The following is a 14,818-nucleotide window of genomic DNA, read 5'->3' on the forward strand; positions in this document are numbered from 1 at the left end:
GTCATTCAAAGTCCTTAAAAATAATCTAAACAGAAATATGTTGAGTTATTTTTCCCTTGCCTGTTTGCTAAGAATAAAAGCCACGTGAAATCAAAGATTCAGTCGTGATAATTACTGGCATTAAAATATAACACACTCCAAAGCCTCTCAGAGAAACCAAAGACTTTGAAAAAGCTCTCCATCCTTGTGCAAACCCTCACAGGCCCCCAGGGCCCAAGAAGAGATGCCTGAGCAGGGTAGCACTTGCCTGTCCAGCCCACAGGCTTGTCACCACCACTCTGTCCCCCAAGGGAGCCACCAGGCTGCTGCCAGCTAAACTCGAGTGGCATTTATACAAACATCACACAGGTGGAAAAAGCCCCAGAAAAGGCAAACCCCTAGGCTTGGAAACTTAATTATGCATCTCACAAGGTCAGACAGGGAGATAAGCCAAGCTGGTTAATTAGGGCACCATGCAGAGCACTTCAAACCTCTCCTTAGACCTGTGGGACTGCCTGTCCTGGCTGTGCCTCTTGTCTTCTAGTTCCCTGTGCTTTCCATCCTCTCATCCCACCTCCTTCTCTCCTCCTTGCCAGCCTTGTCTTGCTCCTCTGCCAAGCCCCCGAGCCCCAACACCTGCAGCACTCCCTTCCCACGTCTGTCCCATGCAGCCCCCAGAGCAGGCCAGGGGCTGTGCCTCAGCCCCCACATGTCTCCAGCCCCACACCTTGAAAGCCCTGTCTCTTCACAGCGTCCTCCAGCAGCGCCTCGCTCGAGTCCCTCTCGTCGGCGGCTGAGACAGGGGACATAAGAGGAATTAGGAATCACAGCGCTGCCAAGGGGGATGCATGGGAGGGGGGTTCCAGCCAAAAAACAAGGTGGGGAGGGAAGGCTGTAGGAAACCACTCTCACTCCTCTCCTACCTAGACCTTAACAGCCCAGCTGCTGGGTGTCTCTCAGCCTACCTTTGGCTGCTGGGCTGTCTGACACCGACTCCTTCACGCCCTCCGCCAGCAGCTCCGGTCTGGAAAACAGGGAGAAGCAGAGGGCATGTGAGTGTCCCTGCCAGGGACAAAGTGCTGCTCCAGCATCCTCAGGACACCACTCCTACAGCCACAAACCATTCACTCTGTCTGGCTAATGCTATTTAAAAGCTCCTGCAACACAGCAGGAGAACTGTGGACAGAGTTTTCATGCTGACAGGCTCTTTAATGAGCTGATGTGTCACTCCTTGGGATGAGATTAAGTAGGTGATGACTGAGCAGCTTTAGTCAGCAGCTACAGACTTTTAGTGGATATGGTCCTGAAATTTCTTAGGGATGGGAGAAGATGTGCTTCTTTCAACATAAAATTGACCCCAAAATTGCCATTTGGGTACCTAATACTAAAGCTGCATAGTGAGGTGAGAGTAGGGCTTGTTAACAAGGTGCACTGAAGCTGTGTCACAAAGGAATGGATCTGAGATCAGGATAGGAGGAAACCCCAAAATATGATTGGGCTGACCTGAGAGCTGCTGTTCTGACACCACAAAGTCTCCATGCTCCCAATATTTATTTTCAGTTTCAGTCACCTGCAGCATTGGTTGTGCCAGCATTTGGGTGAGAAACTGCCCCCAAAATACCTAAGACATCTTAAAATCCATCTCTGCTGGATCTGTTCCCTCTTTCAGGGCAATGCTCTTGCATTACATTGGTTGTGGCTTTTCCCAGCCCTCCCACAGTTCTTATGACACCCTTGCTCCCCAGCACAGGGTCAGCATCTTTCCTCACATCTGCAGCATCCCACGTGCACATATTCACATCTGGACCTCAGCTGGAGCCACTTTCTGTAGGAAAACCCTCCAGAGCTCCCAGCCCCTGTCCCTGCTCCACATCAAGGCACCCTGAAGTTTAAAGGCCTCTTCACCCATCCTGCTGAGGTGGCCAAACCTTTGCAAAAGCAGGTTAAAAACCCAAAAGACATGAAGGGACAGATGACAACACCATTGCTGCCTCCCACGGATGGCTCCAAGAAGGCAACAACCCTTGTCTGCTTCTAATCAAGTAAATTTATTTAAGGTGACCAAGTGATGGGTGCCCCCCATGACACTGCACAGCAGGAGCTTCGAGCAGAAACATCCTCCCCAAGGCACAGCCACCCCACCTGCCTTACCTTTTAATGACAAACTGGATGTTGTTGCTCGCTTGCAGGATCTTCTTCAGCTTTGCAATCCCGAAGCAGTTGGGGCGGCGCAGCAGGATGCCTTCTGGCAAGCCCACAACAAATAGGTCCTCAGGGTACATCAGGAACTTAGAGTAGGGGACTTTGACTGGCTCTGAGATTCCTATGGCTTTTGCTGCATGGGAACCCAATCTCATTAGTTTGCTGGACCTCCATGTCAGGTCTAAGCAACAGCAGCATGGTATGTTGCTGGAGGGATTCAAGAGGTTTTTGGGGAGTTTGTGGTTGCTCTGTGCCTCGTGGGGATGTCCCTGACACTGGCAGACATGAGATGAGGGACAGACCTGAGCTGGCTTTTGCATTTGCTACATTATCACAGCCTGCCTTCCTATAAAGGCTGCAAGCATCTCTCCACAATGCAATGGAACCCCACATCCAGACCCCCATGGAAACCCCTCTGCTAAGGGAGGAGACAGGAAATGTGCCTGGGGGTGCCCCATCAGCCTGTGCATGGTCCCCTTGCTCTGCTAAATATTGCCAAAAGCAACCAAACAGCCAATGCCAAGCAGTGCTATTTGGATAGATTAAAAAACAGGTTTGTGTTGATTTGGCACAGCCTGGTTTTTGATAGCAGGGGAAGGCCACAGAAGTGGCTTCTTTGAGAAGCTGGTAGAAGCTTCCACCATATCTGACAGAGCCAATATCAGATGGCTCTGAAGATGGACATGGTACAGGGTCAATTAGAGAGGTCGGTAACACCTCTGTGATGACACATTTAAGAAAATCAAAACAGCGCACGCGTGGTTTTCTCCCCAGGGGTGGGGAGGCACTGTGGCTGCTGTGCCTGCTGCCACCTTGGAGAGGCCTGTGGTGAGCCTTGCCTGCCTGGCCAGCCATGTCACAGGTGAAAAGGGCAGGGGCAGCAGTGGCAGCTTCCCTTCCCAGTGCCCCACATGAAGAGAGGCGTTAGACAGCACCAGCGCTGCGGCGGGCACTGCCCGTGCCATGGCAGCGGGGACACATGGCTGACAGTGAAAAGGTGGCAGGCTGGGACCACTTCCTGGCACTGTGGAATCTTGCAGCAATCTTTGAATTAGTGGAACTTGTAGGCAGTAGTACCTACAAGCAGCAGTTTTTCTTCTAGTCAGAGAACAGGAGGACGTGAGGACACGTGAGGGAAAACAACATGGCAGCAGCAAGGGCAGTGGAAAAGAAAGATGGGGAGGAGGTGCTCCAAGCATCACAGCTGAGACTCCTCTGCAAGCTGTGGTGAGGACTGTGGTAAAACAAACTGAACCCCTGTAAGGCATGAAGTCCACAGGGGACACAGAGATCCACTCACAGCCCGTGGGAAAAGTGCTCACGCTGGAATGGGTGGATGCCAGAGAAAACTGTGATCCAGTGGGAAACCCAAATTGAGAAAAGACCCTTGCTTCCAAGCTAGAGCAGCCTAGCCTCACTGCAGCCGGTGGATGAGTGACCCACGCCACAGCAGTTTTGGGAAGACTTTGCCCATGGGAAGGATCCCATGGCACAGCAGAAAAAAGACTCCTCTCCTTGAGCAAACAGAAGAAGATCTCAAATGACAAACTGACCAAGACCCCCATGCCCTGTCTCTCTGCACTGTTGGTGGGAAAGAGGGAAGGGCTAAGGGGAAAAAAAGATGTTCTAAAGGCTTGCATTGCTTCTCATTATCCTCCTCTGACTCTGTTAACAATAAATTTACTTTATACCTATAATTTGAACCTGGTTTGCCCTTAGGAGTGTTTTCTCCCAGTCCTTATCTCAACTCATGAGCCCTTCATTATCTTTTTCCCCTCTCCTCTGCCCAACTGTAACAGAAAAAAGTAAACAAGCAACTTTTGTGGGTACCTGGTGTTTGGCCAGCGTCAAACCACAAGGTAAAAACCCCATCCCACCTCATCAGTGTGGACAGTGACTCCCAGCCTGTTACTGCAGTAACATGGGGGCACTGAGAGCCATTGCTCCAATGGCTGTTCCAGCTGCACCCCCAGTGCCCAGCCCTGCCTGAGAGCATCCTGGCTCATCTCCTTTCCCTGCTCACAATGGGCTCTACAGCTCAGCTACGCCCTCAGCTTTTGAGGATTGTCAGGCAGAGCCACATCTACTGGTCCTAAAAGTGGCAAAAACTGTGTGCCAGCTCTCAAAATGCATGTGTGACCTCGCTTGTATTTCTTCCCAGTTAAATAACCTCTCTAAGCAGAGATGAGCAGAGCATGCTGAGTGCCAGCCCCCACCACCAAGGTGCCACCAGCTTTCCTGAGCCATGATCATTGTGGGTGGGAAACACTCTCTGAGACTCAAACAAGTGATGGGGAAACCACTTTGGACCCTCCCTCTGCAGGATGAAGGCAGCAATTCCTGGACTGCAGCCAGTGAAACAACTTTAAGGAAACCAAGGGGAAGAGCTGCAATAACAAGGCTGAAGGAGGTTTCAAATGCATTTGTGAGCCCAGCAGACAGCAGATGAACAAATCAGATTGCACCTTCACTCAGCTGCTGGTTTGGAAATGGCTGGTGACAAAGCCAGCAGCTGGCATGATGAACATGTGTTAATGACGATCTTACCGTATCGTGAGTTGAACAAAATTTCAACTTGTTTCCTCAAATGACTTAAAATGTCCCCTATACCATCTGCAAAAAAACCAAAACACAAACAACAATATAGAGAAATGCTCTGAGCAACCAGCTGCTTCCAGGGCAAGCACTGTGCAGGTGAGCAGCCCCTGCCTGACCTCTGGCAGAGACAGCCATTCACTCCCCATGCCCTCAAATCAGTGCTAGTCCTCTGACAGCAGCCTCCAAACTGATCTCCTAACAAGGAAGGACAAGGATGCATCTGCTACAGAGCCATGCTAGCAGTCAGGAGCAAAATAAAGAAAAGAAAAAAAAAAAGAAAAAGTAAATTCAAGCACAAGAGCACAAGAGGAGAGTACAGAGCCCAGGAACGCAATGGTGCCCTTCTGTGGCAGAAGTTTTGGAGGCTAAAGGCTAAAAGCTTTGCTGATAACACAGGAAGCTCACAAAACTCAACCTAAAATACATCTGTGTGCATCCATCCTTCCAAAACCTGCAGTGATGGGCAATGCTCAGAGCTCACATACACTCACCTGACCCCTCCATCTGCTTTTCTTCATGTCGAGACTCCTCACTGGACCCCTTCTCTGTCTCTGCCGAGGAAGAAGAGGGTTAGCAGCAGCAAAACCAGACAAGACATGAGCAGGAGTTCTCCAGGTGCCCTGCAGCCACTCAACTGCTCCCTCCCCTCACTAAGCTCTGAGCAAGTGTCCCAGCAGAGGCTGGGCTGGTACCAGCATGCCAAGAGCTGCACTGGCAGAGTAAACCCAGTGCTTCCATAGCAGAGGGCTGCCCACCCTTGGGCTCCCTGGGAGAGCAGAGACCCAGCAGGAGCAAGGGCAGCCCACAGGTCAGCTCCAGGCGTGCCCTGGGCAAAGGGGCTTGGGTTTGCAGCATGCTGGAGCTGAAGAGAGGATGGGAAGGAGCAGCAGTGCCAGGAAACCCACCAGTTTATGCAGAAAACCCACCAGTTAATCTACCAGAGCTCCCAGCTGGCCTCACTAAGGCCAAGACTCTGGAACTGGGTCTCGAACTCCACCACTTTGGATCACAAATGATATTTACTAATTTTTGACACCTGCATGAACACCCCTCCTACCCTGCAGTCTCCCAGATGCTTCACTTCTGGTACCTGCTACTGTTTCCAGGATGTATCTTGATTCCTCGGAGGCCACGTGCGTGGGCACTGGGTCCTGCATTTCCACTGAAGCCGGGGATCGGTCTGCGGACAAAAACCCACAGACACCTTTTGTTCTGACACCAGCAGGACACTGTCCCCAAAGCAGTGTTCAGAGGGTCCTGGCTGTCAGCAAGGACTGAGCAAAGGGCCCCCCACTCCCAGGAGCCCCACATACAGAAGATGCTCTGGGGATGCATCTGCCTTCTTTCTCCCAGAACCACCCAGAGCTCATCCCTGACACAGACCTAACCTCTTGGTCTGAGGGAAAGAAGCAAAAATCTCTTCCTAACCTCCACAGAAGGTGAAGAGCAAAACTAGTTCAAATTATTTTCTTGGCTTAATTCCATCTAGACACTCAATTTTGACTTAAAAAGCTAATGTTGCTTGATTTAGCTACTACATGGGGTAGGAAAGGGTTCCACTAATGCTGCCTTTCTCAACAAAATCAACCCTCTTTTGGTTTCCCTGACATTAAACCTGTTTCCCCAAGTGCTAGGCTGTCCAATGCCCTCAAAGACCCACCCAAATTCAGCTTTAAATGAAGTTTCAACTATTCAATCAGGTCACTTCTGGCCTCATAGGATAAATAATCCCAATTTCACCAATTTCTCCCTGTAGGTGAGCACCTCTTTTCTATTAATCCTCCTCCTTGCCTTCAGCTGTATTCCCTCTGATTCAACTCAATCTTCAAATAAGGCAAGAAAAGGTGGACTCTGGACTTGAGGTATGATCTCCCTGGCACTGGACAAGTGGTAATTCTTCCCACTCCTCCCATGGACCTCCAGCTTACCACGTATCAACTTTCTTCTCTTCCATTAGCTGCCAAGTTGAAAAAGAAAATGTTTGATCTACCACTATACCTTGTTCTTTCTCCTTCCCCTCCAGTAACCATAGATAAGTCTATTCTACACCAATCCTGGAGTGACTCCTCAACTATCACCTTACTAAGGGGACTGCTACAATTTAGGTACAACAACTGGTGGGGCCTGGTGTCACTCACCAGAATCACTCACCCTCAGGCATGTTAGAGTTCTGTTCCTGTCCTCATTCTGTGGAGCTTACTAATTAATGGTTGTAAAGCACCCTGAAAATGCAAACTGCTAACAATCCATTCATTAAACCCTGAGGATCATCCTACCATTTGCTGCACTGTCCAGGACAGGTAAGTGGAAAACTGATTCTCCCAGCTGCCCCTCAAGCATGTCATCTCCATCACAACCCATTGCCATTGACCTCTCTGGGCAGAAATGTGGGGAATTTCCCCCATCAGTGTCAACAGTTTCATCACATTTTTAGCATGTGCTGAATATTAAACCTGCCTACTATTAGACCTATTAGACCTGCCTCCTATTAGTTTTTATGAACTCTTCAAAACCAGGCTGGTTTTCTAAATGAAAGACCTCTTCAAAAGCATCCTGCACTCAATACCTGGGATCCTCCACATGAAGCAAAGCAGCAAACCAGGCTCGCTTTCTCCAGGGGAAAGGCAAGATAGGACAGCAATGAAGGAGAGAGAAAAACAACAAAGAGCCCTAAAACACCTTCCAGTGCTCCCAGGAAACCTCAATATGTTCCTATGTCAGCTAAGGAAGACCACTGCAGGTAAGTGAGGGAACCTTACATGCTGGGAAATACCCTGCAAATGCCTCTTCTCGAAGCAAAATGCTGAAACATGATGCTGAAATATGAGCCCTGCCTGGGCAGCACCACTGCACACAGATGGTACCCCAGCAGCTACCTGGTACGGTGATCTGGATGATGTTCAGCTCGTCTGGTTCGATTTTGATCTGCCTGATCCCACCTAGCTCTCCTGAGGTACCTATGGGGAAAGGCAACGGAAGGCAGTCGCCAACAGGATCCAGCAATCTGCCCAACACAGCACCAACAGGATCCAGCAATCTGCCCAACACAGCACCAACAGGATCCAGCAATCTGCCCAACACAGCACCAACAGGATCCAGCAATCTGCCCAACACAGCACCGGTGCAGTGAAGCTGTCACTTCAGTGCCACCTGAGCTTGCCACAACAACAAGGCTTCAGTCAAGTGACCCAGCAGCATCAAGCCCACAGCATGCAGGTGCCAAAAGGGACATCTGTGGGCATGGTTTCTGCAAACAGCCAGGCTGGAGGAGCTGTTGGTGCCCACAAACTGGCAGCTGCACCTTGTGAAATGCTCATTTCCTGGCTTTCTTCACTTAAAATGAACTGGGCCACCAATAGGCCTTGGTGGAGACACCAGAAGAGCTGTCTCCAGTGGGTGGCTCCTAGCAATTTTAATGCTCCCAAACTCATGCCTGGAACTTGCCCCTATTCTCACTGAGCTGCATCACACCAAGATGAGACCAGCTGAACCCTGGTGAAATTCAGTGTGGTTTCAACCCCAGCAGATGAAAGCTGCCCTGTGCTGAGCAGCTGCCCCAGGAGGAGGCCGTCCCAGGAAGAGGCTGCCCACAGTCCTCAGCCCAGCTTCCTCTTCTCTCAAGATAAATTTTCTCACTTTGGGTGGGATAGATCGACTGCAAGGCACTGAGTCCCAGCTTGCAGCTTGGAAAGGCAAGACAGCATGGCTTGGTGTGGTGTTTCAATGGGTCCCAGCCCCTAAATCTGTGGAAAAGCACTTCCTTTTCATTCATGGTGCTCAGAATACCAATACTGTTGACTGCTCAGTGCTGGCTTTCAAAGGAACTCAGAGGGTGAAGACTTCTCTTAGCTCTGCATTTAAGCACATGCTTAAGTCTCATTATTTCAATTTGTGCATTTTTAGGCCCCAGCTGGAGGGTCACAGGGTAAGAACCTTCCTCTCTGCATCAATCAAATGGGGATAAAGTCCTTAGAGAACTGCACTGTGGTTCAATCAGGCAACTAAACATTCAAGTTACTTTGCAGGCATCTTTCTCTAGAGTGCCTCCCATAACACTGTCTTGCAAGAGAAAATGAGTTATTCCTCACCTGGTTCACAGCCTTCAGAAACACTACACTTCTCAGACCTGAAAGGGAAAGGCAGACAAGAAAGGTGGTCATGGTGTTAGAAAAGAGAGAACTTAAAACCCAGTGGTGTGTGAACTGATCCTGGCAGGAGGGAGAAATGCTGCCTGGTATCACCAGGGCTGCAGGAGCTACAGAGGGGTCCCAGGGCCACCACACCCACAGCCCCAGCAGTGGCAGAGAATCCATGGCTGCAACGTCTGCGAGCTTCTCTGGAAATAAGCTTTGCTCTCAAACCCACCCTGGTCCTGCACCCTTGCTGATGGCAGCCCTGCCTCTACACACCCATGGATGGGACTGCAGCAGAGAGCTCCTGAAAACAAGAGAGGCTGTGTTTCAGTCCAAAACTTGGTTGGCTCCATCCCTTTGTAACAGAGAGCAGTGCATAAGTGTTATTACAATGTGGTTACTCATGGAGGTAAAAAATAGGGAGAAAGGAAAAATCAATTGATTTGGTAAATATTTATCCTGTTCAAAGCTTTTCTTCACTGTAAACTGGGCACTATCCCAAATTCCCATCTACAGTTAACTTCACATGCTCAGGAGTTTACACAAGTTGTTCTGCATCCCAATGAGATTATTTTGCATTCCCAGGATGCATGTGCTTTCCTGTGTCTCTCTTGAACAAGGACAACCACAGCTCTTTGGCAATAAGGGACCTAAAGAACCACTCTGGAAAAAGCACTCCTTCACAATGCTGGTCCTTCAGGAGGAAGGAAAATCCTTCTGAGCCAGTGCCTGTTGGCTCAGGAGGGATGTTCAAAAGCACTTCTCACTTGCCTAAATCCACTCAGGAGCATCACCAGAACTGACCACAAAACAAGCTGTGAGTGCTCTTCAAATGTTGTTCCTAAACGTGGAAAGGCAAAAAGGACCATTGGTCTAGAAGGGATATATACTACCTGGGAGCCTTGGGAAGGGTTTTAAACTCTCCCACTTCAGGTCAAAGCAAACCTTTCATCAAGGAAATCTGGGGGGAAGGCTTCTCTGGGAAGTGCATTACACCTCACAGTGTCTGGCCCTTCTCCTGGAGTACTGGACACTGCAGTTTCCCTGGAGCAGGACTCTGACCTGGGGGGACCATTCCTATGGAAACACTACTACCAAGGCACAGAGGTTCCTCATTTGCAGAAAGAAAAGAAAACCAATTTCCCACAAACCCTCCTTTGAAGCTGAAGATACCCAGAAAGCTGGAGACAAATGCCAGCCCTGCAGACTGGGCAGCTCAAGAGGTCTCTGCCCTCCAAAGTTTTGATATTTCATATTGCCAGGCTCACTCATTGAGGTTCTGCTGTCCCAGACATGCTTTAGGGGCATGCAGCAGCCACACCCAAGGGAACAAACCTGAAACAGCACTGGGGGATAACCAGAAGAGACCCAACCTGTCACAGGTTCATGTCATCAAAGAGCCAAGAAAGGAAAGGAACCCAGGAGACGTCATGGATGGGACAAAGACAAGTTACCTTATTTCCCCATCCTGACCTGCACAGCTTAGCAACCACACAGCTCTGTCTGAAGCTCCAGCTGGTGGAGCTGTCAGTGCTGGGCAGTGAGGCTTTGTGCCAGAGAAGCTGAGGAGCATTCTTTACTCCATTTTTGTGAAGCAAGCCTGGGAGAAGGTTCCTTGTCTTATAGCAGTTCATAATGCTATAAACTGCTGCCCTGCCTCTCTTCTTTAAAGTGACTTTAGAGGCTAAATTACACCTTGCTTCCACTGAATTAAGAATGAAGGAAACTGGGCTATAAAGAGACAAACACCTCCTGGATCTCCCAGGCTGGGTTGGAAAGCTGTATGCTATGTGATATATGCTCCACAGGTGCTGCCAGCCTGTTTTGGACCTGTCTAGTTCATGGCACAGTTGTAATAGGAACAGGTACTCTCATAAAAAATCTGCTGCCCTGCTGGACTGTATAACCCCACCTTTATTAAATGTAAGGCTCTTTATGAGCTTTCTAAACAAGCAACACTTAATTAGCAGGATGTTGTTACAGTGTGGGCTGAGGGTAAATCCTTTAGGTCATGCATTAACACCAGAGACAGTTCCAGCAGATAATCCCAGGCATGGCCCTCACTTCATCAGTTTTGCTCCAAGTTAATGATTCCAAACTTTTGGTTTGCAAAATGATGGGGCTGCTTGGCCTCCCCCTGTGCTGGCTAGCTGTACCGTTGCAGTGGGATTTTAGGGAGGTAGGAAAGCAGCACCAGTTTAGCCACTCACCTTCCCAATATGGACCTACAACATCTCCCTGATGCTCCAGCTTACTGAATCACACTCATGGCACCCTCCTGCACCCACTGGACATTGCTGATGAACGCTTCAGTAACCTGCTGTGCACATTAACAGCCCCAAAATGACTCTCTGAGGGATGTCACTTTACAGGGAACAGGAACATTAGTCCCACTTACCTGCTGTTGGCCTGAGAGGTCCCCCCCAGTTCCAGCGTGGCCCCACGGTGAGGCTCAGGGGAGATCTCCCGGGGAGGGCTGGAGGGCTCCAGCTTGGTTGGATCTTTGGTAAATTTGCTTCCTGTTGCCAGGTGTGCACGGTGGGTTTTGGGAGAAAAGCAAAAGCAGGATTAGCAGCTGGAGGTGCCAGTGTTGCAGCTTGTTCCCCTCCTAGTCCCAGAGCTGAGGTCAGGGTAGGGGAGCAGGTTTTCAAGTGTCACCTGCTTGCAAAGACAAGGGTGTGATTCCACTGGGTTCACATGCTAAAATATTAGCAGGACATTTGCTTAAACCTCTCCATAACTATGTGTGTGCTGGGAAGCCCTGCCAGGAAAGAGCATCTCCAGAAAGGGCTGGCTGACAAGACAAAAGTTCCAAGAGGTAGGGACTAAGGTCAGAAAACCCAGGGCCATGGATCACTGCTACAGGAACAAGCCCCAAAGTGGGGAGAGCCCTGTCCCAAGGGAGGGGATGTGCTACACTGGATGTCAGCTTGGCAAAACACAGAGCAGCAGAGACACATGCAGCCCTGTCTCACAGCTCCAAGCCCAGCAAGCAGCAGGAGAAATCTCTGTCACAGTGACACAGAGAGGGATAGAAGCATCCTGCCACCATGAAAATCTTCCTCTCTCCCTTCCCTGTTCCTCAGCAGCCTAAAGGAGCTGAAATGAAAGCTCATCAATGACCTTGGAGATGGAAAGAGTAATCTGAAGGCAGAGTAGGAAATAAAATCAGGCAGAGAAGTGAGCAAAGAGCTGAAGAATGAGGGCTGGGGCAAGGAGGGAGTGAGACTACATTGTGAGGCTGCAGAAACCACAAGGTGTCTTGTTAAACAGCTGTTGTCAAAGGCCCTTTGCTGGTCTCAAAGCACCATTACAATATCCTCACTCTTCTATAACATATTCCATCTATGGGAACCTAATGCCACTTTCCTTTTGGTTCCAGCCTGTGAAAAAGGGCAGGGCTCTGGCAATAGGATCAGCAGAAACACAGAACCTTAAAAACACTATTTATCTACTGACAGTCCAAAAGGCTCCTTTTAATTTGTGCTTTCTATGAACCAAATCTTGTTCTTGCACCAGCACAGCCTGCCTGAAGCTGCTACCCAGGGGAGTAACAAAAATAGGTTTCCGAGCAGTGGTGGGTATTTTAATTAAAGGGTGAGCAAAACTTTATGGGGAAGCTTTGGGATACTTCACAAATGGCAACTTAAAATACAGCTCCACTCAGAAAATAATGTCTTTGCAGAAATGGCACCTCCTGACTCAGCAGATGCGGGTTTTTTTGCACAAGCTGATGTGCTGACACAAACCACAGAGAGCCAGGTTTAATGGGTTTTGCTTCTGGTAGCCCTGCAGGGAACTGTCAGGAGAGTGGGGCCTGTCACCCACCTTAGTTCTGCTGGGTTTGCTTCCTCATCTCCAGATATCCACTTGCACCTGCCTACCATGTAATCCACAAGCCCATAGCACAGGTCTGGAGCTGATGCAAATGTACATGATGCCTCCCCCAGATATCATGCAGGCATTATGCAAGGAAAATCCAAGCATCCCAAAACACAGCTCAGTGCTCCATCCCTTGGGGATGCGCTAGAGCTTAAAGAAATCCTTTTCTTGAGAAAAAAAAAGCCATTAACAGCTTTAGACAAAGAAATCCCTCAGGTAAGTGGGACCCTCTCCAGGTTCTGCTGGTGGCTCCAGCCTGTTTTGGGTGGCTCCAACCTCACCAGGCTCAGGAAGCACTCTCAGGGCTGAGGCTGTCGTGGGGCAAGAGTGATAATCTGGCTGGCAGACATATCTGGGAAGAAGGTGTCTGGAGAGCTACCAGCATGTGCAGTTGGCAGCTCAGGGGGGAAAAAAAACAAAACACCACCCCAAAACATGCCTTTACTTGTGAGCCAAGCCCAGGCAATCCAGGACCCGGGTGTGATAAATCTGGATGCAATGCCATATTCCAGGTGTCTATGAGGGCATTTCTGGAGAGTGGGCTGAGCCTGGCAGCATGGGTACCTGCCTCCTTGTATCTGCCAAAAAGCACTTATCATGGAATCACAGATTGGTTTGGGTTGAAAGAGACCCTAAAGACCATCTTGTTCCACCCTCTGACATGGGCAGGGACACCTTCCACAACCCCAGATTGCTCTAAGCCCCGTCCAACCTGGCTTTGAACACTTCCAGGGATGGGGCAGCTGCAGCTTTCCTGGGCAACCTGTGCCAGGGCCTTGCCACCCTCACAGTAAAGAATTTGTCTGGCTTCTCCAGCTCAGAGAAAAAAGAAGTAAAAACACAGAGCAAAGAAAGTCAAAGAAAGAATAATTTACCAGTGAGGAAACACAGCAGTAATTTTCTTCCTCTTGAAATTACAGATACTGCCTCTGCTGTGGTTCAGCCTGATTCAGGAGCAAGCCCAGCCTCACACACCAGGAATTCTCACTCAAACCTTCAAAACTCAATTTTTAAGGGGAGTACAGAGCTTGCACTGATACCAGGCAAAGACAATCTCAGCATGTCCTGGTGTAGGGCACAGACAAGGCTTCTCCTCCTCCTAACTGCATGTGTCCTGCACTTCCTCTGCTTACAGTGACATTATTTCAACTCTGCTTCTCTGGATAACCTTTCAATTTTGTGGGCAATAAATAAAAGGATTTGGAGAACATACCTGTAAAAATTCTTTCATCAAACATCCTAGGAGAGAAGGAAAAAAAAAAGAATTAGAAATAGATGCTGCTAATGACTGAGTTGGAGGTTTAATTAATGAATAGCATTAAACCAAGTCAAACTGGTCATTTTTTTAATTCTCTAAAAATATTGAATGAATTTTTCAGCTAAAAGAAGGCCTTTTAGCCTGTTGTGCAGCCAAGCAACCTTATGGCATATGCTTTAACTAAAGCACCTCTAAATCTGCTTATAAGTCATTGTCTTAATTTAACTTATTAAATGAGGCTGCAATTAAATGAGGCTGGTTTTGCAAAAAGAAACAGTGGGACCAAAGTAGCTGTTACTGGATCTTCAATTTCCAATGCAGACCACTGACCAGGATGTCACCTGTCTCCTGAATATTGTATTTTGGTGCACCCACAACTTTGCTCATAGGAGCAAACTACGTCCAGGCCACATCCCACAGCCTGATCCAGCCTGGTGCAGCCTGGAAAAAGCAGGACAAAGTGGCTTCTCTACCAACTGACATCAGTCAGGATGCCTGAATTCTATCAGTGTTGGTGTTTTTACCTCTACCAACTGACATCAGGAAAGCTAATCCCTTTCAGGATGCCTGAATTCTATCAGTGTTGGTGATTTTAGCCCCTTTGGGAGCCTTGTCCAGGATTTTTCTGTGCTGCAGTTTCACACCTCTAGGAATGGAGCAACACAAGTGCTGCACAGGCAGGGACTGGATAAATCAGTGTATTATAGAGCAGATTTTCCTGACAGAGAAGCAAAGAGAGATTGCACAGCACAGTGATAACTAGGAA

At 49.0% G+C, this 14,818-nt stretch overlaps 1 protein-coding gene across 5 annotated transcripts in view; it reads right to left on the reverse strand.

Annotated features, from left to right (window-relative positions):
• GTF2IRD1 (GTF2I repeat domain containing 1) overlaps nucleotides 1-14,818 on the reverse strand; it is a 47,964-nt gene that overhangs the window by 18,740 nt on the left and 14,406 nt on the right. For 3 of the 5 annotated variants that reach the window (XM_041484945.1, XM_041484947.1, XM_041484944.1), the window contains exons 9-18: nucleotides 14,008-14,033; nucleotides 11,311-11,431; nucleotides 8,868-8,905; nucleotides 7,656-7,736; nucleotides 5,870-5,959; nucleotides 5,271-5,330; nucleotides 4,729-4,794; nucleotides 2,131-2,314; nucleotides 945-1,003; nucleotides 707-772 (exon numbers count right to left, since the gene is read on the reverse strand). In XM_041484945.1, coding sequence (XP_041340879.1) covers nucleotides 707-772; nucleotides 945-1,003; nucleotides 2,131-2,314; nucleotides 4,729-4,794; nucleotides 5,271-5,330; nucleotides 5,870-5,959; nucleotides 7,656-7,736; nucleotides 8,868-8,905; nucleotides 11,311-11,431; nucleotides 14,008-14,033 — 791 coding nt within the window. The remainder of the gene's footprint in view (nucleotides 1-706; nucleotides 773-944; nucleotides 1,004-2,130; nucleotides 2,315-4,728; nucleotides 4,795-5,270; nucleotides 5,331-5,869; nucleotides 5,960-7,655; nucleotides 7,737-8,867; nucleotides 8,906-11,310; nucleotides 11,432-14,007; nucleotides 14,034-14,818) is intronic. The other 2 variants (XM_041484948.1, XM_041484946.1) reach the window with 2 other exon arrangements.

Source organism: Pyrgilauda ruficollis, unplaced genomic scaffold (genome assembly GCF_017590135.1).
Source record: "Pyrgilauda ruficollis isolate IOZ18807 unplaced genomic scaffold, ASM1759013v1 scaffold69, whole genome shotgun sequence".
NCBI lineage: Eukaryota > Metazoa > Chordata > Aves > Passeriformes > Passeridae > Pyrgilauda > Pyrgilauda ruficollis.